This window comes from Bombus impatiens, unplaced genomic scaffold (genome assembly GCF_000188095.3).
Source record: "Bombus impatiens unplaced genomic scaffold, BIMP_2.2 scf_0099, whole genome shotgun sequence".
Taxonomy (NCBI): Eukaryota; Metazoa; Arthropoda; class Insecta; order Hymenoptera; family Apidae; genus Bombus; species Bombus impatiens.
Genome location: NT_176518.1, coordinates 1,178,838 through 1,205,918, shown reverse-complemented (window position 1 = coordinate 1,205,918; position 27,081 = coordinate 1,178,838). Strand labels below are relative to the sequence as shown.

The 27,081-nt window shown below is 36.4% G+C and overlaps 1 protein-coding gene across 4 annotated transcripts in view; it reads left to right on the top strand.

Moving 5' to 3' along the window:
• The window catches only part of LOC100749748 (cysteine-rich secretory protein 2-like), a 94,797-nt gene that overhangs the window by 51,346 nt on the left and 16,370 nt on the right, over positions 1-27,081 (top strand). For all 4 annotated transcript variants that reach the window (XM_012394825.3, XM_024364528.2, XM_003486092.4 and 1 more), the window contains 2 exons: positions 12,646-12,743; positions 19,429-19,565. In XM_012394825.3, the coding sequence (XP_012250248.1) occupies positions 12,662-12,743; positions 19,429-19,565 (219 nt within the window). In that variant the 5' untranslated portion in view covers positions 12,646-12,661. The remainder of the gene's footprint in view (positions 1-12,645; positions 12,744-19,428; positions 19,566-27,081) is intronic.

Sequence of the window (27,081 nt, the reverse complement as noted above, 5' to 3'; positions counted from 1 at the left end):
TAAAAACCGTTTTGTCCGATAACAATAATTCACGAAGGGTAAAACGAAACTCTCCGAAAACGGCTAACACGTTACGATTAGTCCATCTCGTCTTCCTCACAGAGGCAAAGGAGGAGAGAAAACGAGAACGAGAGGTTCACTAAAGGGAATACTTTTAGCGGTTCGTGTTAAAATGTGAATGAAACAGCTCGGTGTCGGCTTGCAGGCCACCCTTTACCGCGAGGAATTCGCTCGGAATGAATAAAATCCCTTATAAAATCCTCGCTCGCCGCGTCCCAGCTCATGCATACATACATGGAAACGGAAGAAACACGAGAGCGCGTGTGCGATGCCGACGCCACGAATTGCTCGCACGCCGCGAATCTGAAACGATCCCCAGAGTCTCTAAGGGATAAATGTGTTCGTCTCCTTCGTTTGCACAGAAACGCGTTTGACTGGAACTCTCGGATGCTTGTTTCATCGGTGAATTTTTCGCATCGTCAACGGAGTTATCTACAAATTTCTTGGGAATTCCTCGCTGGCCCAAAACACGCTCTTTTATATCTTGGGCTTTGGCAATTAAAAGACTCATAACAAAAACCACTCTTGTTTATGTTTAGTTGCACTTAATGTTTATGTCTTGTTCTAGTAGGAGAACGTTCTAGCATCTATAATTCCTTTTATAGCGTTAGAAATGTAAAAATGAAATAATTCAAGGTATACAGAGTTGAAAAATTATAACAAACATACAGAATAACAACATATGTCTCTTCCGCCAAGAATAATATGCGTCGGTCTCGGATCTAATTTTAATAGCGAAACAACTACGCGAAATCGCTGTAGCGAATGCAACATTTTCACAGAAACATAACATCGGTCTAACTGCTATGTTCTATTTGAAAGTTACACGCTGTTTACCCTGTATAGAAGCTGGGTAATTGCGCGTTTCGTGACAGTCGAATCCCATCCACGGTTTCCTGAAAGCCGGACACGACGCGTTATCTCGCGTCGCGAGAAAACGATGAATTTTGACAGCGTTATCATTGCGACCAGCAGTATGGGCCACATAAATCCGTTATACGTTGTTTCCGGGGGTCATATCATAGATAACGATATATCCTGTTGTTTTTGCTTATTTGGACTCTGATCAAAGGCCTTTAACACGCGGGAATGCATTGTTTCGGATAATTTACTGCGATTTTATTGCAGTTTGATATATCTATTTGAGATATATTTCTCACTTTCTATTGCAAAATTTCGCGGGCAACGTTAGTTATCGCGCAGATTGGGTTTTTGCTCTTTTTACTTTTAATTACAGCTTATCGACTGAAACGTGACGAAAGTGGACAAGAACGAGAACGTACAAATGTATCGAATTATTTTACGTCCCTTCGAATCATATTCCCGGCTTCTCTATTTTTTCTACTATTCAGACACCATTATTGTCACGTCTAACAATCCAGCAGGGCTTATTCTACCGGATTATTCTTCATGCGTGTTTGCATAACAAGGGATCATTTCTAGGAATATTTGCTCGACTGTGCCCACGGTGGATGGTTATTCCATCGAACGTCGATAGATATCCTTTGCTGTTCCTCTACATTCACAGGAATAAAAATGTAGGGCCCAGAAAATCCTACGAGCGCTGTAACAATGTTGTGAATCGAGACCGACCATTAACTTACATAATAATATATTACATCAGACGAATCTGTCATCTTGATACTCGTTTTCACGTTGCATAATGAAACTGGCAGCCCGCAGTCATCTCGTATTTTTCTCATAATTTAGGAAAAAATCAGTTTATTGCCGTTTTGTATTTTCTTGTATTTTCTATAAAAGCATTTATACGTCAATATTTATATGACATTTTTTTTTATTTCTACATATTGCAGAGAAAAGCTGAGTACCCTGTATCGTTTGCGTAATTCATTCTTCACAGCATTGGAATCTTCTCCATACCTATATAAAATCGATTCCTTATCCAATCCTCTGTTAAGTGAAATATTCATCGGGAAACTTCGATCATTTCGAAAGATACACCAAAAACAACTTTGATAAAAGCATTCGATCACATTAAATCGAAATACTAAATCTCCACGGATTTTCTTTGACGTGTTTCACTCCGGCAATAAATCATTCGACACAGTTGCTGTTTCGAAAGAACACACCTCGCTGTCAGAAAATATCACCGTTCACGACTGATCGCCATTTTTGCGAACAAAAAAGCACCCGGTCGATTACAGTTCGCGTCAGCGAATTGCTATAAAACTACACTGATCGTAAAACATCGCTTTAGTTTCGAACTTACGCTAATTTTACGTAAGAATTACATAAAGTGTGCTCGTTGGAAAATTTAAGCTCTCTTATAAACATTTATGGCGTGATTCGAAGTGCTACGACCAGTAAAGTAAAGTCGAATTTATGACGCGGTTTCTGTGGATTAAAGAAGGAAAGGGTTGCAGTTTACGAGCCATTTGTCCTTTGAATTTCTCCAATACTGTTTTTCTATTTTAATCGTGAGAAGCTTTATAAATATATGTATATATCGAAATCTCTTTTGCTTTTTCGTTATATTAAGCTTCCTTTATCGCTCATTCTCCTTTGCACGTATACATTTCTATTAGTACTAAAGTTACATCGAGGCATAAAATTGAATTCAAACGATATCGAACGATCACGCTTGTGTCTGAAGCATCGTGTCATAATTCATTCCACGTAACAGTAGTTGAAAGACCGGACGAGAATGAGCACGCTCGTATCGTAGTTCGGGACAACACATAAATCTCTGAAGAAGAAACTTGACTGCGTTTTCGTCTATCCCAGAAAGTCGAGGAACTGTGAGCAAAAGTCGCGGTACGTTCGTGTTTCTTCTGTACAATAATTCCATGAAATGTCTTGCTGAAGAAGAAGTTGACGAGGCGAAATGATCGTGGAATGATACATCTTTCATAGTAATTATACTTAATCTTTCATACCACGCGAATAAAATGAAGTTATATTTCACTGCTGGTTTGTGGGAAATTTCTATTTCGCCTAACATTTATGAAAATTCGTCGGTAATGGCCATATGTTTATGTAAAATACAATGTTTAAAATTTCAGTTACTACTGAAATTTAAAATTATTTGTAATTTTATTTGCTATGTTTTCCAATATGTTCTTGGTCCAGTCACGCTTCTGTTTCATGAAAAGAGTTTCATAATTTTAAATAATGTCTGATCTTTTATATCGAATTGATAATTTCTTCGTTTGAAAAGTTTGAAATTACAGAGAAGAAAGTTGCGGTAGTGCTAATGAAATTTGCTTTGAGTTACATTTTCATTCATTATAAGCAATAGTGATCTTGAAATTTAAGTTTGCACGATTATTAATAGTACGAACCTGTCCGTAATTTAAATAATTGTGTTCAAACTTTAATGGAATACTGGAATGGAAGGCAAGTTGGAAGTTTCATTTTGTAAAGGATATTGTTCTGGGAGTTAAGATATTTATACAGAATTTATGAGAGCTAATACAAACATCTGCGATATGGCCAGGTCCTAACTCAAAAAGTTTTCACATTTGGTCAAGCAATTCCGCCGCAGGATACCAGACAGAGATTCTAGCGACAGGGGATCCCAGCGAGAAGGGGAGACGGGCAATAAAAAATAATGCTGGGCACGGAAAAGGGATTTCGCCAATGAAAAGCTACGCAAGATCACCGACAAGAGAATTTCAACAATAAAAAGGTGTAAGGAGACGCGGAGAAAAAGTTCCAGAAATAAGAAGAAGAATGCAACGACGTAAAAAAAGGATTTATAGCAGTAAAAAGAAAGGAAAAAGAAATATAATGTAAGGATTAAAAATAGAAACAGCCAGCTGTGTGCGCCTGTACTGTATAAAATGAAACAGAGAAATTTCTAATTCACCTTAAGTGCCGCCAGTTAATTTAAATTTTTGTCCTCTTTTATGTATCTCTTGTATACCTTGCAATTTGTCAGTAGACATTAGCCAAATTGTTCTAAATGTGGCAAAATACCACAACGACGATGTCTCCATTGAGATAACGTCATTCTCATTAAGATCAATTTATGTGGGTTATTTGCAGATGTTTACTTGTTTATTAGGGCTGTAAGGTGTATTCTTTTAAGCCTACGTGGGATATATCGATCGGATGTATTATTGGCTAATGGATTAACGTGCGTTCTTATGCATTTTTAATTATATAATATTGCCGAGTGCCTTGATTATTTTCTCCTTTACCGTGACGACATTATCCTTATTTCTTATTTCTTCGTTCCTAACAAACCATGGAGCACTAACGATTGAACGTGACATAATTGAGTTGAACTGCAAGTTTGGTCATATGGCTCTTCGCCATCATCCCTCATAGTAGTATATAGTACGCCCAGATTGGCTTTATTATACTTTTATAGAGCTGTAATTTATTTTCCGTACTAAGTTTCGATCTTTTGCCAATCATCCATGCCATTTCTCTCCTTTGTAATCGGTATTTTATATATCGCCAAACTATTGCGATAATGTGCTCCTTTCACGTCGATTTAGAGCCTAAATGTAGTCCCAAATATTTCACTGTCTTCGTTCGGAAAACCTTGGTATTATTTGTCTTTTGATTAGTCTTTTGACGTTTCACTTTACGTTAAGGTGAACGTTATGTGTTTATATTTATTGGCGTTTACTTTAAACTTTCTTTTATACAATCAATCTTCAAGAATCTATTAACTGCTCGTAATATCAACCGTAAAGAGGATGTATAAAATTAGTCCGAGTACACCTCTGATCAGCTTAATGCCTGAGAATATCGTTGATTTTTACATAGAAGGTTCGATCAATAAGTTCTTAGAAGATTTAGTAAGATTTTAGAAGATTATAATATAATGGTAGAAAGTGAATTTTACGTGTTAGTACTAATCCATAATGGCAGATTTTGTCAAACACTTTTTCAAGGCGGCTGTACAATACTTCTTATATTTTAGTTCTATAACTGGCTAGTCTATGGACTTGTACTGTAACGGCATGTGAGTTTCGAAATGTTAATCCAAATAGTATATCGGTACTTTTAACAGGCAATAATATATAATTTCCAACGGGCAACAATCTACCGATTTCACGACTTAGCCATATTCTACAACATTTTACCCCACAAAACTACTATACCAATAAAAAAACAAGCTCTCTAGAAAACAGGTTTATTTGGGAAAACACATCCGAGGGAAGGTTCCAAAAAAGTCATCTATATACCAATATACAACGCTCATCGCCTTCGTACCGAACCCACGAAAACACGAAAGATTACTCTACCTTCTAGTTTCGGAGTAAATCAAAAGAAATCAAACAGCTGGGCTTCTATATCCATTCGGACTGGCCTGAAGCAGTATTCCGGATGATGTAAAGCGGTCGTTGAGTTCAACCCCCGGTCTCGCTATCATCCCTTCGCCTTCGCCCCTCTACGAATTCATAGCGGTCGCATGGTATTCGTTCGATCGTCTGCAACGACATGAATTCGCCGCTTGGACGGAAACAGAGAGAGAAAGAGAGAGAGAGAGAGAGGAAACAGACAGTTGGATCAGGCGGATTTTGAAGTTGCGGAAGCGAGAAGAGGGTTTTTAAACGAGGGGGTGGAGAGAAGGGTCAGTATCGGGAAATAGGAGGTTCTCTCCTCGAACGAGTTGGAAGCAGCCTCTCCCCGCGAATTAATGGTCGTTTGTTGAAAGGTAACGGGAATGAGGGAGAAATGTTATTTGACCGATATTTTAGCGGTACGCGACGTTGGAAAAAGTTCCGATGCCCCGATTTCCGGGTACACTCGAGGGGAAACCTGCGTCTTGGTCTCTTTCGTTATTCCTCGTTAACTCTGAGTCTTATGGCCGGTTTCGCTCGTGCTTCTCTCAGACATCTTTCTTCTCTTTCGCTTCGACGTTCTTGAGAATTGGGGAGCAATTTTTTCCTTTTATACGTTAAGTTGAAAACGTACTCAGAGTTATAAGGATGGACAAAGATTAAGCTCTTTCACGATTAAGCAACTTTCGAAAATATGCAGGTATATTGACGAATACTTGTAATTTTACGATTGGTCGAAAGAAAGAAGAATTGATAGAGCGATTTTAGGTATTTGTAAAATCGACCATTTTATAAAGTTCCTCAATGACAAAGATCATTCCTTAGAATTCGTATCTTTCCTTAGAATCTCTACGGTACACGAATATTGTTATAATGTGCATCGTCGAGCAATCTCAATCCCTTTGTCTGACAAAAGCCAACGGGGGATGAAATCGGGTTTCAACCACGTCGATTCGGTTATAAAAATGCGAGTCATGCGACAAAGGTCTTAATAGATGTTACCGGGTTTCTTTGACGAAGCCGGATTTCCTCAGGGATTTTCCTTCTACTCCTTCAACTCGTCTTCCTCTCCAGACGGAGTATCTCTCCTTTTTTCCTACATCTTCTCAATGTTCTCTGTTAAAAGGGCGATACGAGATGAACGGACTGTTTCGATTACCTCGTTACAGTGAGTTACCAATGAATATGAGATTCCCTTTTACATTTACAGAAATCGGCGATGAATGGACATAGTTTCGCCCTAATCTGAAGTAATCAGCCAATCTAGAAATTGTTTGCAGCTGAAACCAATTTATTACGAGAAACATGGATTTAATGGTTTAACGTCGAAGTCTGATTGTTTCTTAGTAATGCCGATCCTGATTGATTAAACAACGGACTGGCTTGGCTGTTAGAAACTTACTGTTCTGACTGTTACTTGTTAAGTGATTGATTGATAACCGCGGTTTAACTACATGCGCATAAGGATTAAACCGGCGGATTCGTTGTTAAAATTAATGTTTCAAATAATGTGCAAAAAATTTAAAATACGTAATAGACCTTAAAACAGCTGTTAAAGATTGCGATTGCTTCAGGATGAAATTGCTTTGATGTTATTTAAATTTAAGTTTTAGTACAGATGTTCTATAATATGTATAGTTAAAGGGTAAGCTAGTGCCTCTGTTCGTTCAGAATGTCATTACCTTGGTTTGATGGCTCTTTCTAACTCTTCGAATGTGCTGTTAAATTTAAGACCTTGGATAGGTTAAAACTGGGTCGAAAAGTTTCATTGCTATACTCGATTACAGAAACTCGACAATTACAGTAACTTCGTTTCAGTTCAACCTTTTTTTTCGCTTTAGTTCGATATCGAGGTAAAGGGCATTTCTCTCCACTTAATGAAAACGTATCGTGGATCACTGGTAACTTATACACGTTGGGAATATGTAAATTCGTTGAAATTCTGAAGTTCTGTGAAGTTTTATGAGGAATGATTCTAGATAGGAAGGTGATTGAAATTCCTCAAATTAGGATAGATTTATTCTCATGCCCAATCTATTTACCAGTTCCGAATGTTGAAATTATACATTTGTATTCGTAGAATTTCTTTTCGTAATAAATTAGAGCTTTGTTTTGCTCTTATTTCGCAAGTTAATTGCAGAAAAAACTAGATCTCTATTTAGCTGTATTTGTTCAGTTATATTACCAGTTATAATATTGCATCAGTATAAAAGTTGTTTACGAGATATTTCTGTGTTCCTAGCTGGAAGAAACGTATAATTTTACAATTTGCTTAAGTAGTAATGAATTCAAGCACTCATATCGCACACAGAATCCATCTACAGCTTGCCGAACAAAAACGAGCAAAATACCGCTCGCTCAAAATTTCTGTGTAGAGTTCGTGAATGTTTGCATTTAATTTCGCAAATGATGCTGGAATTCTGCTGATAACGACCAGCAACGTACCCTATCGTGTATATGTTGCTACCGACTCGTGTCGTTTGACCATTCCGCTGTAACTGTCAAAATTGAAAGTCTTTCTCGTTACCAGCTAAATTAGGTTGATTTTTCTTAATACGAATAACACGGAGGTAAGCACGCTTGAATACTTGGAAACTATATTTTAATCATTTTTTATTTAATTATGAAATGATTTAATTTTACTTATTTTTAATTAAGTTTGATTTAAATAATGGTTGACACAACTTACGTAGCTACATATGGTATAATCAGAGCATGATCGCTTAGTTACAAATGTTTGCTTCGATCGGAGGTTTGAATCTAGAGATTTGAAGCTCATTAATTAGTGAAAATAAGTACTTGTTGATCGACGTTTACAACTTCTACGACCTGGACGTTTCATTATTAACGTATATGATTGGTTTATGCGTTGTTGCATTATTGAAGCATGTCAACACGGTGTTTCGCAAATATTTTAATGATCAATAACTCGTCACACTAAACGGTTTTGTTGCAATCTATACGTGTCACACGTTTCATGTATCGAATGATAAATAAACAAATAAATATTGCGCAAATTTTCATATTGAAACATTTAAATTTGTACGTTTAATAAAGTAAAAGCAATAATTAAGTTTATAATATACTTTATAATTAGGAGTTTACTTAATCGTTAAAATATATCTTAAACATTCAGCTAAATATAATTATCGATAAAGAGTTTTAAGCAATAAAAAGATTATTAAGCAATAGCTTGAATAACAATGTATTACTAACTGATTAAATAAAGATTATTCCAAAAATTATTTTTCAACATATTTTAAATTTTCCAAACAATGTTAACGAAAATGTACAATTGTTATATATACTTACTTTTCGTTAACCTCTTACATAAAAATTTATTTCTTATCCAATCTAAACTTAAACGTTATAATACGACGATACGTTATAATAGTTTTAGTAGTTAACATTAGTTATGGTCAGACATGGCTGAGCGTATCCTAGCTTTACTACTGAAATTCGATATGACGCAACATCTAGTTTCTCTGATAAAATGAAGCAGATACATCACGTATTCGTGTAGCGTTCAATAAATCTTATTCACTTTGCTCCCTCTATTATTATCATTTACATATTAGTTTCATTATCAACTATATTAATTTCCATTATCAATTACATCGTTATGTATGATTAGTTTAATGTAAAACACACGATGATTGTTTATGAATAATATCAAGCCAACGTACTTTACAATTGTCTTATATTTTATTCGACTGTTTAATTTTCATCAATTAATGTTCTTGAAAATTTTGCTTATTAAATAATTCATTTTCAAAATATTGAATGTAGGCGCTTATAATAATGATACGAATAACAATAACTTGTCTTTTCAAGCACTAACAATTATAGTTAATTCGATACTACAAATGTGTCGATATTAAAAATAAATATAAATAAAACGGAAAAAATTCTGATTAAGAAACGGATAAAACATGGTAAGAAAAAAATATTAGTGCTCTCTGAAATTAATGTCCTTCATCTACGATAAATTTACATCTTCTATTCTATACTTCCGAATTCACAACTCGAAACTCTATAAACCAAAACCCTAAAACTCCGAACCTTGCAATCTTGAACTCCGTAACTCTCTCTCTAATTCAAAACTATACAACCACGGGTCCTCTAATCTTCCAATTTCGCATAGGAAGACAGATAGAGTTCCCAACTCTAAAACTTCTGCTTCTTACTCACCGAAACCTTCGAAAGTAGTCGTTAGAACTCCAACTTGTTTTGAAATAATAATCACTTTTCACACGTTGCGAAAAGTAAATAAGGAAATAGATCGTTGAATTTTTGAAACTTTAACACTCCTTTTAGATTTTAACACGTGCTAATGACGTTGATCGTTGAAACGTTGCGCCACGATTTCTGTTATTGTGAAATGTCTCCTCTCGAAAGACCACTCGGTATTCTAATTCGAATCTAACTATATCTTTCTCTCACGCCTATGATATGTCTATGATATAATTTAGAACTTAATCTTAAATTCTGTTTTACTGAATTTAACTTTATCCTGCTCTTACGTCTACATCATAAACCACCACATTAACATCTCTTTTACTAAGTCACCAGTCTCTCGCGTGCGCGCATCTAAGATAGTGGAGTATCTGCAACAATGTCACCAGGCGCAAGGTCCTCAAGATCGAACGTCAAAGATATTTTTCGTTCTCTAGCGCCCCCGTTCTATGGACCGTGTGCAGACGCTTTTATACCTTCCGTTTTCATTTTCTCCGGCGGAATTCACCCTTTTCAGCCATCCGGAAAGACGATGGTACCCCGTATAGAGCAAATGCAAAGTGGTTTAAGATATAGAGCAGATACGCGGCTCTTACTCCTCGCCCTTTTTCGCCTTTTTCTATCGGCTTTCTGATCACTCGGGCCTGAAATCGAGACACGATACGGACTCATGAACCATTTGCTCAGGTATCGACTCGATTCCCTACATCGATAGTTGCCCCGAATATGTAACGATACCTTAAGCGCTTGGTATTTGGCAGAATTTCAACCTCTTTTTTTTTCGTTCCTTTGGTATGCACGATTACTACGCCAGTTTGCTGAATAAACGGGCGTATAATGTTCGAGATATCGTTATATAGGTGTATTGGGACAGGTGAATGTAAAGCACGGATAAAGAGTTTGATACCAGCGGCTGGTTTCAGGGACGCGGGAATAATGGAGATATGGGTATGATAACTGAGAGGATTTGGTTTGATGGAAAGAGTGATCTCTCTGACGATCAAGAATTTCTGAAACTCAACACGTTTCATTTGTTCGGATCTCGGATAAATTAGAAATCAGCAATTTTTTAAATAAATACGATATAAATGAGAAACATTTTTTACCAGATTATACATTTTATTTTTTATCGTATCGAATTGTTGGTAGTTACGTGGAAGTATTATTAAATGCTATGAATATATCCGGAATTAATTATCTAGTATGTAAATATTATGATAAATACAACGATGTACTTTTTATAGACATTGTATATGTTTGAAGTACAAAATTACGAACAAAATTTTCCAACAAAAAAAAAGTGTTTTATGGTAATAAAGACTTGTACTAGATTAATAAATTTTAAGAGAGCTTCGGCATTACGTTTTTAATCCATTAACCAAATTCAGTTAACAACTCGTTCAACGCTACTGACCACGAGCGTCCCGTCGACACAGCTCGATGCTCATAACCTGATGACTGATTTTCCGGGTAGGTAGTCGAGCTGTTCGTTCGCGCAAAACAAAAAAAAAGGCCAGCGTTAATCCTCGATTTTGGCCGGTGTTCGCGCTCTGGGCGATTTTGACGAGTGGCAACACAATCTGTCTTCGTTTGTGCGTTTGATACAGTGTGGCAGACATCGACGCTGTCACAGCATTGGACGCGTTCGCCTCCGGAGAAATAATGAAATTTCCCGCTGATGCGGAGAATCGTGATTAATGAGAAGCGCGTTCGCCCGTGAAAAGCTCGGCTACACGGCCGATTCACCGCGATCAATGTAGATTTTAACACGAGTAGCAAGTGAAATTTTATTTCCCGATGTTGATAGAATCTTCTCTTTTTCACTTTTATTGTCACGTTAGCATTTGAAAATTTTCGCCGTTATTTGGGGCGAGTATTAAAATCGTCTTTTTTTTTTGCAACAAGCAGAAGATAAAATTTGCAATCATAGAACTCATCTTCCATCTTTTTCTCTGGTATTATGAGAGTCGTGGACGTCGAATTGCTCCGTTGAAGATTTGAAACTCGATAAAAATGTATTTATCGTATCTTTTTCCTGAGATCTTCAATTTTATACAAGATGATATATTATACAGCAGGTTTCTTTTAAAAAGAAGACAATCGTAGAACTTCTTTAAATACAGAAAGTAGATAGATACAGTTTAACTTTTGGGTCACGTAGCTTCGTTGTAGAGAGTCGAAATGAAATGTGCTTTGTTCCAGCTTATTTACGGTTATTTACGTAAAATATACGGGATCATTGAAAGAAGATCTCACACAGGGAAACAGGTAAAAGAATCTCGCGTGTAAATCCCTTTTCTCTATCCTGACGTCGCGTCGTCTTTGGATCACTTATTTTCATTTTCTGCTCTTTTCTGGCCGACTGCCTCGCTCTTCATTCTGCACGTCATTCCGTTTTCGCGCACGTACGCTCGGCTATTTGAAGCGCATACGAGCAAGGCCCGTGTCGTTTCGTCGCGAAAAGGGCGGAGATAAGAAGCCCGGTAAGAGGCTTTCTTTAATGAACACTTCGCCGCCTGCGAAAATATAAGCTCACTCGCGGTGATACAACCGACTTGAAACGAAAGCTCCGAGAAAATTCAAAGTACTATTTAGAGATATAAATTGGAAAGAAGTACAATTTAGTTTTATAATTTGTCGAATAAATTTCTTTGAACGATTTGTTCAATTTCGTGAATAAATTTCCTTCGTCAAAAACGGAAGAGATTACGTGTAATTTAATTAGAAGGTCTACTATTTAGTTCATGCATTGTGAATAAATATATAGCGATGTAATTTTTGTAAGTTTTTGAGCAGTTAATTTACATGCTGTTAGCCATTACTATTAAAGCGCGCAAACAGATACAAGGTATCGATGTAGAAATTACACGATGACAAATATCGAAGTGTATCGAATGCTTCACTCGAACCAGTCTATAAATTTCCATAAAATAATATTGAATTAATATTATTATAATATTAAATATTAAGTTTGAAAAATTTTCATGAAACTACCATTAGTCTGCCAGAAAAGATACAAGCTTCTTTCAAACTTCAAAGCTATTAACGATCTTTGCTCTTGAATAAGATGTTGCTTGGTATGTTGCAGGTCGTAATCGGAAATTATGAGGTGGCTGTGGATTATCGTTCTAATAGCTCTGGCGCTGCCAGCGGCTGTGCCTCGGAAGACGCATCGTAGCAAGCCGAGTAAGTAGTCACATTTATTTCAATCTCTTCGATTCTTCTTTCTAGCTTTTCTCTGTCAAGAAACTCTTCTCACGCGCGAATCGTTATCGATCGATCAAACCCAATATCTCCACGAATTTTGCCGCTATATTTTTCTTGAAATTTCTAGAATACAAGGGATATAGGACACATGGAGCATTTAATATAAAGGAAAAAAAGAACAGAGTCAAGTTGTTCAATTTTTGTTATGGGTTTCTCTTTTCACTGCTTTTCATGGGCCAGATAGAATGAGTTTTTCGAAAGTTGCACCCGCATTCATTATGCACACCTGTTACAGAAACTCTCAACTTTATCATCCCTAATTTTAGGGTCACGAAAAAAGTACTGATATAAAGTTGGTATAAACAAAGCTCCGCGCACAATGGTAAGTCTGCGAGCGAAGTTACTCGGAGAATTTTGCCATCTGTGAGTCAGATTTACACAAGGCAAAGAAGTCTACAGAAGAATGAAAAATGTTACGAATTTTCTGCTGGATTGTGTAGAGTGAGGCACATAGTTTTCTTCGTAGAAATATGAGGTAAAAATGTGTAGAAGGTAAAATGCAGTTTAAAATCAAATGTTCGGTTGTTAGTAATAAATTCTCCACATTGCGTAATTTGTCCACATATAGTAATTTGTTTCTACTACATGGTGGATTTGTTTATTAGCCCATTGAAGACCAATTAGTGAGATAAGGCAAGTTTTATACATATAGCTATTTATTATTTATACAAATGTACAAGAAACAATATAAATGCTATTAAAATAAATTTCGAATCGCTAGTTTTTGTGTAACGAAACTTTACGTTTATGCAGCTTTTGCCTTTTAAGGTATATATTCCTACTATTAGTTTGAAGATCGGAACTGTTCCAAACATTTTTCGTGGAGATGCGTATTATAGTTTCGGCATTTATAAATAGCTATACTTCTGCACGATTTACATCTTCTTTTTGCTCAAGTACCAACTGTTGTAGCATTTCCTGTACGAGCATAACGTATTTTTATGGATAAAGCATTTTTTGTAGGACAGCCATAATTTGTTCTTTCCTTTTCACTAATTTTTAAGTTAGATTGTTCATTTACAATTTCAAGATCCTCAGAATGTCCTTAAGGTCGAGAATGTCCAGAAGGTCCTTAAGGTTAATAGCTAAATATGATGGAAACTGTAGCTGCGACATCTTTTTAGTATGTGCGAGTTCTTTCCATGAATTTATAATAACGCGCTTAACCAAATTTATAAACAGAGACCATCACCACTTTTTACGTCATAAAGTGTCCCATATTTTGATTATACTCGAAAGTTACACAAGGCTGTGGTACAGAGGCAGTTTTCTTTTCTTTTCTAGCCTGTGCTAAATATTCTATAGTGCTATTTTTTGTGATCACATTCACAATGGAATAGTCGTTTCACTTCACCACCGGAACTTCAGTTTGCCTTTCGAAAGTAAAGTCGAATGAGCTCCTCTCTTTATTTTTCATAGTTGAAGTTGGCTTCCAAATGGCAATTTCCAACGCAGCTGTCGCGAATAGTGCCAATGGTAAAGAATCTTTGAAGTTTTAGTGTATGAAGTAATTTAATTTTAATATAACGAAAAGAAATTGTCAGAAAATATTCGATTGCCCACTCACATTTTCCTCTATATTTCGAACTTTATCTACTAATCCCATAGTTTCGCAGACGCAATGTTATTGATAAACGTAAATACAATTACATATATACTATTTTGTCGAAATATGAACATTACGATACTAAACATTGCACGCAGATCTACGAAAAAAGAAAAAGATTATTTCCATTATTTAAAAAAGATTGATTTATCCTAATGTTATAAATATTTCAATTTCTTCAAATTTCAAGACATTGTGCAATCTAGGTGGAAGAAAAAATAATAATAAAAAAATACTACGGAAATATTTGAAACTTACTTTTGTTATTGCAACCTGAAATGGCAAAGTTCAATACCGTGAATTTGCTGACAAAAATTGCGAGTGAAATGTTGCGTTAGCGCAAAGTTGGAAGTCAATGGTTTAGTAATCTGAAAAGTTGCGAATGAGAGAGGAGTGTGTATCGAAAATTTCGAAACATATAGTGGGTGTGGTGAAATAAAATGCAATTATATCTGCTATGAAACTCTACAAAAAGGAAACAAAGAGAATTCACAATGCATTTGGAAAATACCACACCAATTGGAATTTGTTCTTTTCCAATTTTATCGAAGCACGTAACGACTACAACGAAACAAATACATTGCTTACTATAAAAACAAAAAGGGAATTCACGCCGATTTTCACAAATTCCACACCCATTGAAATCATTCTCTGTCGAATATATTTCAAACAATGAATTAAAACATGTAACGAGTACAATGAAATAAGTTCGAATTAGACAGTAGGGCGAGGAAAATACGTAAAATACGCGAATACATGAAAATTCATTTCTCTTAAATGATTAGAAGAACAAGGGACAAATTCGCAGAGAATTTTGTAAATTTTACGTATTCGTGAAAAGAGAGGAAGGGAAATTCACAATCACGCGAAGTTCATGCATTCATCGATAAAAACTCGATGATCGAAGAAACGAAAAAACACACAAAGAATTCGTAAATTCTGCACCATTCACCAATTTATTATACGCGTTAAACGTTACCTCGACTCATCAGAATTTTCACATTTGTCTCGTGTAATCCCATTCCACTAGAATCTAGAAGATAAACGGGGTTGAATAAGTCTTTCAAAGTTCCGACCTATAAGTAGGATCAACTGTTTCGTCTTCGCTGGAGAGAAAAGCTAAACCCAAGCCGAAACCATACTCGCGTGAGAGCTTGGCCTCGCCTAACATGGTTCGAATGTTAAATTAGGGTCAGGGGTTATTAGGGGTCTGGAGATTTTATCAGAACACGTGAGTGGATAAACATCTGATCCCCCGGATGCTGGTGGGTCACCGCGATAAATTAGGGTTGCGAGTAATTTACAAGGAGATGAAGCTGTCGTTGATTAGCCCACGAGGCGGTTCTCTGGCCGTGCGACAATGCGGATTGGTCGATCCGAGAACCAGGCTTCATTCGCGGATAATTTGCGATCATTCGCGGGATATCGTGGATTAACGTCGTCGAGGAGGTCGAACAGGGAATGTGCGTTAGCATCTTGTTTGCTGATAATTGAGGCTTGTTTGCAGTAGTGTTACGTAATGGTCATAGGTTTATCGTTGTTATTACGTGGCGTAGTCCAGAAATTTCCGATTGGCTATTAACGAAAAGCACAAAATTTATTTCCGAACCTATAGTAATTTACGTTCATTGCATTCTACATACCTTAAATTTCTTTGCTATGTATTGTAATTCTTTACTTTTATTGAGATACTTGTATTAACGTTCGTTTTTGCGCGCTTCGTACATTGATGATTCGTACCTAAAGTGACAACCAGCGCGATAGTAACTTGCTAAATACCAAACACGTGACACAACTTCATTACTTTTCATTCATTTCCCACAAATTTTACGGTCACTTCTCCACGAAATTATGTCTGGAACCGTATGAAATTTCGGAAGTTACGTTCACGCTAGGTACCTTCTTTAGCGGCACCATTTTATGAAGCGCGCATGCAAGAACCGGTGTCCCGTTATGACAACTATCTCAATAATGGTAGAAATTACATAGCAAACTAGTTTGAGGTACATAGAATGATGTTGAAAATACATTTCTGCTTCGCTTTAATCTTTGTGGAGATTGTGGAGATAGGTTCACACACGATATTTTAATATCTAATTTCACATTTTTAAATTTCAAGATCATTCAGCGGAACCTTTATCGTTAGTTAAACTTAGGAGAAGTACGAAGAGATTGAAAAGATGGCCTAATAATAGAAAATCGTTGGACAGGCTGTCTCATAATCTGAAAAATATTTTTGGTTCCACGTCGAAAAGAAGTTGGAACCGGTAAACCATTCCAGAAATTTTGCCGGTGTGAGAAGAAATCTGAGCGGCTTCGTAGAGAAATCTTGGACGCAGCTGTCGTCGGGAATCTAGCGAAAGAAAATCGCCCAATCTGTATTTACCGAGGGCCGGAGTTTGCGAACTATGACGTGAGTAATATCGCTACTGTCGCTCGAACCAAGTTGAATTTTCGTTACCATTAATCACAGCGAAATTCTTACCCTGCGAAATACGTAAGGGCTGCTACTCGTGACTTGAAGATACAATGACTCGGTAAATGCGAATAGAAACTGTTTCTGAGTTCTCGAACGTTTCCAGAGTCGATGAAGGAAGTGAAACTTTCTCTTTTCATATCGTTATTTCATTCCGCATGTTTTATGGATTATTATATTACTAACATTATATTTTTTTTAACCGAATCAACACATATTTGCTATTTATTTCTACGAATTCTAGTTTGTTGAAATGAAATTTTCATCGAATTTTCTATTAAAACGCCAAAATTTTTACAATACACAAGTCGATTTTATGAATCACTAGGTTCGCTATTTTTTCTATCTTTACGTTCTCTAAAAAGATGGAATTTTTCAATGGGATGTGATGAGCAATTTAACGCGCCGAAAAACTTTTTAATTAAAATAATAATTTTGGGATACGCGGCAGTAAGAAAAATGGGTTTCGTGTTTGCTCTGTTAATGGACTCGTCGATAAAGTTACCCAGGTTCTTAGATAAAAGGATGGTCGGTGTTAGGAAAATGTTCCACTCAAAGGAACCCTTAATTAGACGCTGAATTTATGTGGAATGGAGATTCTGTGAAAATGGTGGAAACTTTGTAGAAAATCGTGTAAGGTATTATCATGAAATGATAAAATGTAAAATAGGCGGGTGATTTAATAAAATTAAGAATTCGAGTTGTGTCTGTGATCGAATAAAATCTGTCTTAAATTACTTATGTGATGGTAACTGTAAGAAACTACCCGAGGTGCTCGAAACTACGAAACTACAGAAACAGAACTGAATAACTTTTACAAATTTATTTTTTTCTTTTTATTCTCGCGAATAGACGCAATTAAGGTTTTATAATACTTTAAGATTGAGATTTTAATAACTTAAGATTTTACAGTATACTTTACTTTAAATATTTTAAAGAAAAAAAAGTAAAAAAAGAGGCAAGCTGATGATACGACAGAATTGCAACAAACTATTCTCATAATACAAGAAAAACTCTTGGCACTATGTAAATCTGGCTACTACAGAGCTTCGAATCACACGACCAATTTTCGAAATAATTTTAGAAAGCTAGAAGTGCATGGGAGTTGACGAGCTTTTTTACGAGCACTCCCTTATATTGGTTATTAGCCGGTGTTAGCTGGTTAAATGCGTCGCTTTACAAATGCATTTGCAGCTAACGTTACGGAAGTAAAATATGATCGCCCGTTCAGATCCGGTGATATAGGGCGTTTTTATAATAGACGCGTTCCCGCTGGCTTCATTGTTGACCGGTAATTGGACAAAAATTACACGGGCAACCCGTGTATCACGGCTTAACGCACATGGCAAGTGTTCGTTCACATTAAAATAAATGTCACCCATTGTTCGGGGATCCGATATAACTTCGTTTAATGGCGCGTCTTTCGTTTTCTCGTTCGACGACGAAATAAGCCATTGTGGGAATTTCTTTTATATAAATCTCTTTCTCTGAGAATTGAGTGACCGTTTCCATAAAAGCTTGTATTTTCAGTTTTTAGGTGTATCAGTATTTTAGTGGTATACTGGGAAAGATAAACTTATTTTTTAAACGATTTCAATATCTTTTGTTCTGTCGCTGATAATGTCGAGAACTATAGCAATCTCTCGAGATGTAAGTACTTTACATCTCATAGCAGCGTAATGGAACTTTTCAATTATCCATCCTTAGCTGTAATAAAAACTTGAAAGCACTCGATCATAAACCGTTTGATGCGTTAAAAGAGTTGAGATATTGCTTGAACTTACGTAGGTTATTTCCCGACGTTTTTTTGATGCACTTTTTATGGAATAAAAAAGAGAGCTCCGATTCGAGGCCAACTCTTATGAATTCTAAATATGAAGATCTAAGTTAGTCGAAAGATATCACGACTTTCTCAATCGATCTAAAATATAATGGAAAAATCACGCCAATATCGTGAGTTCAGCATCGTCTTAATTATTCAAGAAATATCTTCGCAAATCGTGCGTGATTCACAGGTTGAAAATCCAGATACACGCGTTATCACAAATTAAATGTGTTCAAACACAACAGTTTCGTTTGCACAACAGTTTCGTTTGCACAACCCTTCCGATGCCTCCACAATCGACAAAAATGTTCAGGAGGAAGCAACGTCCTTTCCGAAGGTTGCCATTCGGCGCCATTTGGAAAATCGCATGTCCCGTCTCAATTTCGAACATGAGTCTCTGTTCTGTCTGTTTCTCTTCGACAAAGCGATCCGCGAAACGCGGAATCGCGGAGCAGCGAACAGGGGTAAAGGATATGAAAATAGAACGTTATTGCCCTGTTTGGAGTTGGCGGCGCTGTCGATATTCCCCTTTAAAGCGGACATTTGTTCCATGGGCGAAAGGGAAGGAAATGGAGCAACGCGCGTAAAGAGAGGGGAGGGTGAAAGACAGAGGGAAAAGGGAAAAAGAGGACTTTTATTGACAAGGAGTATCGGTTATCGAGACGTTGTTGAGAGGAACGTTTGCCTCTGCTTTCAGCACCAAGGCTGTATGGGGACAGAGTGCCTGTCAAGCTACTAAGAACGAACAGCGGCAGGGTCCGACAGAAGATCGTCGACACGCATAACTATTTTCGCACGCAAGTCAATCCTCCAGCGGCTAATATGCTCGCCATGGTGAGTCGCTTGCAACTTTATCGTTACACTTGAAATTTCATTGCCTACCTTGTAGTTCATTTTTTAAATCATTCGTATTACGTTATTATTTTATTGTTAATTTTATCAACTTATTAATCATTTACTAACATGATTTTTATTTATGATGTTGTCTTAGGAGAGAAAGTAAATTTAAAGGAAGGTACAGAGTAAAATTTATACTTTGAATAAAATTAGAATGGAAAGGTAGGGGAGTAAGTTGTCAACGATTGTTAATTTCGCCCTCTGCAATTGACTTCGCAGTACTCCATTTTAATTGAAAATTTCAGATTAGTTTGTACAACGATTTCCTGATTAACAGATTTAATTGAAACCGAGGGGAGGGCCGGTTGAATTAAGGTTTCCAGGCGGACGATTAAAATTATATTTGCATACGAAATGATTACCTTGAAGCGTATATCTTCTCATAATTTTCAACTTAAATGTTCTTCATTATTTCAGACACGGTAATGCTAACAAATTTCTCTCGATCTTCCATTCTTTGCAAATATCGTTATCTCTGTTATTTTTACATTATTACTAATTATGTAATTAACAATATGGTACCAGTACTTTGATTACAAAAATTTAACCATGAATATATCCAAAGGGATTCAAGAATTCCGCTCACGTATGTGATATTTGTACGCGATCTATTTTTTAAATTCAATTAATTTCTAAATGTTATCATCTATCAATTCTCGATTATTGTTTTCAATTTTATTAGCTTTTAGCTATTTCTTTTTTATCATTAATTACTTTTCAAATAAACAATAACGTGAAATGATTGCACGTTCAATCGCCTATTAAAATGCCCCTAAAATTCACCGGACCGTAATTCCAAATCTATCAACACCAACTCCCCATATCTCACGCCGTCAGAAGCAGCAATTCTTCCCCTTTAACCCAGTTTTTGTTTCATGTCGAACCGACTTTTCGTACCATAGATATCGTTCGTTCGAAGCGAAGCATAATTTCGAGCGGTTCGGTGTCGTTATCTTTCTCTTTCTCCCACTCTAGTGCTGACCTATCCCAAGCGCAGCACCTGTGCGCTGGCCAGCGACAGACGCCGAGTCAGCGTCTTTTTTATTGCTACTACCCCCACTGCTGCCCACAACTACTAGGGAACGTACGCATTCCCAGGAAAAAAAAGTGGGTCACGGCGTTTCCAAGAATTTCCACCGCCATTCATCGCCGGCGCGCTCGTGCATTTTAACAGAGCGAGCTTTCGATGCGAGGGATCGGGATATCGACGTGAAACAAAGCGCGGTACACGCTGGAGCAAGGTTCTTTCCTCTATATTCGCGGAGATAGGAGATGGTTTCTTTGATGAAATTTCTGAGTTTTTGGTTTGTCTCTTTTACAACTGGATCTTTCTATGAGGAAACAAGAAAAAGAAATGTTGGTTCACGAAGGTCTTTCCTTACGATGGATGAAATGGAAATTGACGATTGTTATTAATAACTGGTATTGTGATCGTCCTAACTGCGTTGGACATTCTGTATTTGTCTAAACAATTATAAACAGGAAATTTAATGCTAAGGGAGCGATTAAGGAAATGTTGCTGTTGCAGTAACGTAACAGAATACATTGTTATGAAAGAAAGTTGCAAACTTTGAGTTAAAATTTTGAGATAAAAATTAAATGCTTCAGAGCTTAAGAATTTTTTAATAAAGAAATTTTAATTAAAAAATTTCGCTATATCTTCCCTTCGCTTCTTGATTAAAAAATTGTTCAGATCAATTTGGCGAATAACGAGTTTTAGTTGTACACAGTCTGGTGTACGAATTTATTTTTTATTCATTCATATCATATTTTTATTTTTTTCCCCATTTTTTATTTATTTTTTATTTTTTGTTATAGGAATTTTATGTAAAATGTTAATTTTCATGTTTGAAACATTTTTTTCAGTTGAGCTGATAAAATCGATACTAAATTTTGTTTGAAATCGACATTAGTATCTTGACTAAATTTAGAATTATTCTATGCAAACAATGGCATCGTTTTCTCATTCACGATTTCCAAAATCCCCTTAGTGAAAACGAAATCAATAAATAAGAAAAAGAAACATGCAAAAAAAAAGAGAAACAAAGGAAATCGATATTCTGTTGGTCTTATCGTGAAAATGGAAATTACTTTTGGATCATGTTTATCCCAGTAAAACCAGCATTAAACTTTACGTACGAACTGCAGTTTACATAATCAGGACCGCGAAACTACTTTCCCTATAAACAACGTTATTTCCCTCCGATTGTATACTCCACGTTTGGTTTTGGCAATGCCATTGAAGTTTCATTCGATATTTTTTTTGCTGTTAAACGTTAGAGGAAAAGCGTGTAGTTACGAAATTTCATAAAATAAAAGTCAGTTTATCGCTGAGAGAAGGAAACAGTGATTTTAAATTCTAAATATACGGTGAATTCTAAATTCTTTCTCACAAGAATACGTGTATTTCTCGACGAAAACATCTAATTAGTCTTATGTTTGAAATAATAAAAATAGGATATATTTATGAGCAATTTATATTCCTATATGTACACTTTAGTTCATAAGTACACTACTTGTACATGTTATCTAATATTTAATTTACAAAGCTTATGCATTTCACGCTTTATTACCTCAGCCAAAGGCACCAAACCAAAACTACCCTTCCAAAAACATCACAACATCCTTACATCCTCGCTGTAAGTAAATCAATTGCATTTACCAACGAGTCGTAGCGAATTCGATTATTTTTGTGGCGTGACGAAGCACGAGTAGTAGAGCCGAGTGTAACATTGGTAGCTTTGAACAAGCCGGTGGTGAATCGTTCGCCGTTTGAGCGAGTGGAAACATTTGTAACAGGCGTCGGTTTAACGATCCCAAGCTTCTCTCGCCGCGACGGACGAATTCCCTCTCGCCGAGGCAATGAGCCGCGTTTTCTTTCCTAAAAAACCGAGCAGTTGCTTTTGTCGGGGTGGCTAACGAAGCGTGGAAGAGACACAAAGGGGTTCCGGCCTTCCCGCCTTCATTTGATAAAATTCCACCTGCCACGAGGAAACGTGATTCTAGTACGCGATTCGTTGTTATAATTGAGATTCTTTTTTTTAATAATTGAAAGCGAATCTTTGAAATTGAGAATTATATTTGAAAATAAAATAAGGGCATTTTCGAGATATCAGATAATCTATAGGTAATATGCAGAGTTTTACTGAAGATAATACCAGTTCAGTTAATATGGGACTCGATTATTTTTCTATTAGCAGACTGTTCGATGTTCATGTACTTCTATATTATCTCTATTCAAGTAATTGCAAGCATCTCAAATATTAATGTTTCACAAAATTTCATATCCTTTTTTAGAAAATTTGTCGAATATTCAAATTCTATGTTATAGTAAACAGTTTCATGTAGAAATATTCCGTATTATTATTCAAATAATCACGAACATCCTAATTGGATTTTGAACATCCATCGAATCGGATATTTTCTGAATATTTGCGAATCAACTTTTTATAGCTTATTTAAAAGTTACTGATCTAACACAAAAGTTTTAAATATACGATTTTTATATCGTATCGCATAGAAACAATTCCATGTGGAAATATCTCATGTATTTTTATTTACAAATAAATTTTCGATTTGGTTCACGTCGACGTGGAATACAGTAGCTCGTCACCAAAATCAATCTCGTTACAGAGCGTTTTGTTCATTCAACATCCGAAACAATTACTTCGCGTTTGCCATTAAACACGTTTCACTATCGTAACAACGGATTGTACGGTTACCGTGGGAGCTTTATAGCTCGCGTCAAATGATGAATTTTAAGTTGATTGCCGGTAAAACCAAAATGGACGATCGTTACGTTGTTTCGCGGATATTTCCCGCTATTACGGCTAATGCATAATAAATAATCTCATAAGTCATGCCCTGATCCTGATTATTCACGGGCAACGCATTAACGATGATGAATCCCTGTGGTTGAAGTACCAGCATTCGTTATTGTCAAATAACATTGGAACGCGCTGCTGTTCATCAGCCAGACTTTCAAGCCATTTAATTACTCATGGACAGGAAAATACTCAATTTTAATCAAGACATGGAACGTTCGAAACCACGTGTATGATTCTCCACTAAAATTAACACGCGATAAATATTAACAACTGTTTCGGTAATAAAATAGGACATTTAAATATTTTAAATCAGCTTTGAAAACCATCGTTGTGTTTCATTGTTGTAGTATGTGCAGCGTGGCAAACATCTTTATCCGTTGAAAGTTTTACATCTGTAAACTAGTCTATGACACAAAACATGTTAAAGAACTCCATAACTCCACAAAATCTACATAATTTTTCTGTATTCTACGCTTTTGAAGTTTTAGACCTCGACCTTGTGAAAACTTCATAACTTTCTAAATGTAACTCAATTTGTAAGTTTCCATATTCCGTTCACGTTCCACAATCTTCTTCATGGGAAGGAGAATTAATCAAAGAATTTAACATAATTTCTAAAATTTTATACACTATTAAAAAATTCCACGAATATACGCGAAGTACCTGTCATTACCACCACATATAAACCTAAATATATTACACGAAGATATCTTTAATTAAAACGATATGATAATAAATTAGTAGGTAAGTACGTACATATGATCATGTTTTTATTTTAATAAAGGTGAATATTAATTTCGCTAAAAACAGCTGTATGTTTCAGATAATCCTCAAAGAAAAAAAAAACAAAAAATCTAAAGCTATTATTTTGACGAATTTAGAAGTTATAGTGTTAAAAAGAGAAAGAGAGAAATAATAGTTACTTTCACAGAATTCTAACTCCAAACACCAACACTAGCACAAACATCGTATCATTATACGTTTCCAAATATCATAAAGTGAATCAACCGCTTCGAGGAAAGTTGGTAATTTCCGCGATGCAGCGCGATTTTCATTAACAAAAGTTGGAACGCAAGGAGCTTATCCGTTGATTCGGAGACAATAACAGAGGAAACAATCTGGAAGAGTAGAAAATGCGAGAACGATTCGGTAATAACGTTGAAAGCTGTATAATTCAATTTTTCGGCTTCCGAACGATACAATCACAGACGAGGTATAGATGTGACATTCACTGTTTTTCCATGTTTCACGAAAGAGTGAAATAGTCACCAAAATTTCAGAAATACGTTAAAACTATGTAAGACTTAAAACTAATTCTAAAACTTAAAATTAAGACCCAAAGATCAAGGTTTAAAACCAAGACTTAAGGCTAAAACTTGAAACGAAGAATAAAATCCCTACTCGTCTCTCGTCGACCACCAATGAGACTTAAAATTAACTTAATCTAGATCTTAGAACTAAAACCTACTTAATTTAATGTACATTAGATAGCAGCTCTACTAGCAGTCCCTCGCATCAAAGACCTCCACTTAGGGCGAAATTAAACTATAAATACTTTGTTAAATCAATCGTTCTGTTTAATAATTTAATATTTGAAAGAATTAGATAAAGGAGCTTTTAACTTTTTGCTCTATGTTAGGTAATGTATCTTGGTAGAGAGATCGTGCACCATGGACTTAACCTAGATATATCTGTCTTAAAATCAACTAGAACTTGAATACACGTATCTCACAATGTTTCTACGATATTCCTTGCGTCCCACGATGGATGCTAATAATTTACTGAGGCATAAGATCTCCCTTATGATTAATTAAGGTTAAGACGCACGCATCCCATGTTAGCTGCCTCAGTTGAAAGTTAAAACTAATACATATAAAACTTAAAAGTAAGCATATAGCACGCAACTCTCCATAATCTTTACATGATATACGTGTATATTATATGGAACCGTTATATATATGTAATATCGTGATATAATGTGTGTGTTTACAAAGGAATGGAAGATAAGAAAAGACGATTGGTGTTCAACCTGAACTATTCACGCCAAACATACAGAAAGCAGCACAACTAGATGATAAGAATACGACTCGACTCTCGCAAAACGCAATCAACCCTCTCTCGGTAACGCCACTCGCAAGCTCTGCTTCTCCGCTCGCACGCTGCTTCTCGACTCGCCCGCTGCTTCCCGATTCTCACTGGCCGTTGTAGCATTCCATTGTCTTTTACCAGGCCCACCGCACACGTGTTCTGCAGACGCTCGTGGCCAGGGTCACGTAGGTCTTTTCTACGAACTATGCACTTGAAAAGACCGACGACACTTTGATGGGCCCGACGGTGCCTCGGCTCTCGCGACATTGTTTATGGTTCGCCCGATATCTCTTAGGCCTTTCGTCCACGATACTACATATATTATATTATATCATAAATGAATAAATAAATGAATAAATACACACACATGTATATATATAAGGATTACACAAATCTTTATAAACTTAAAAGCAAGCATACACGACGTAACATTCATCTTCTATACAAAGATTATACACATTATTATAGAGGTTATTAAAACTAATTAATTAAAACTAAGACGCAGGCGCCCCACGAGGTCCTTGCGGTATTCCACAGGCGTCCCACGAGGGATTGTCAGTTCAACAAAAAGATTCCGAAAGAACTTTTGCATGATCTACACTGGACTATGTTAGCGTAGTAATGATAAAATAATGTAAAGAAAGGGTAGGATGACGTGAAGACTAATCTTTGAAAAACGATGCCAATTACCAGGTCTCACCATGAGCAGGTAATTACGAAACCTGCTCACGAGTCACTCAAAATTGCTTGCAAATCTCGACATTCAAGTTGTTGGGAAGAATGTCGAGTTCTGAGCCTAAGCTGTGAAACACCTATCTCCTACGCAGCGCTTACATGAATATTACATGAATACAAACTTAAAATAATGCATGCGTCACGCAATATCTACTTCCTACACAGCGCTCACGTGAATTTTATAATCTTAAAATAAGGCACACACGACACAACAGCTATCTTCCATGCAATTACGGCGATCGTTATGAACAGTATCAAAGATACATTTGTCTAACTTGAAACGGCGGAAAGAAAACGAAACTATCGATACTTTATTCGTAATTTCATGTCTTGCAAAGGGGAATTCGAGTCGTTCTATTAAACTCTAACTTTCAAAATATCGGAAAATTGTAAACTCTGACATGAGTTAACTGAACTTCCCTTAAAAAGAGGGAAGGCAAAAAGGATAACGATGAATCAGAGAATAAAAGAAAAATCGTGACGTGCCCGGAACGAACGAGATCGCGATCTCTCGAAAGAGGCAAGCAACCTACGTGACGCATTCCCGTGCGCAATATAACACTAAGTTTCGGCGGGAGGTTCAAAGATTGACCGTCACTCGATTCCTGCTTCGCCGTTCGAAATTTACGCGAACCACGGTCGAAGTCATCGACCAATGATGTCGCGGTCGCCCAGCCAAGGATCGAGCGTGCGGGCCTGTAATCTGACACACTTCAAATGAACAAGTGGAGCTCCCGATGAGAGGAACCGCTGATTAGGATTACGAGGAACTTGTCCCAACTGAACTAGAAGGGTCCACTCCC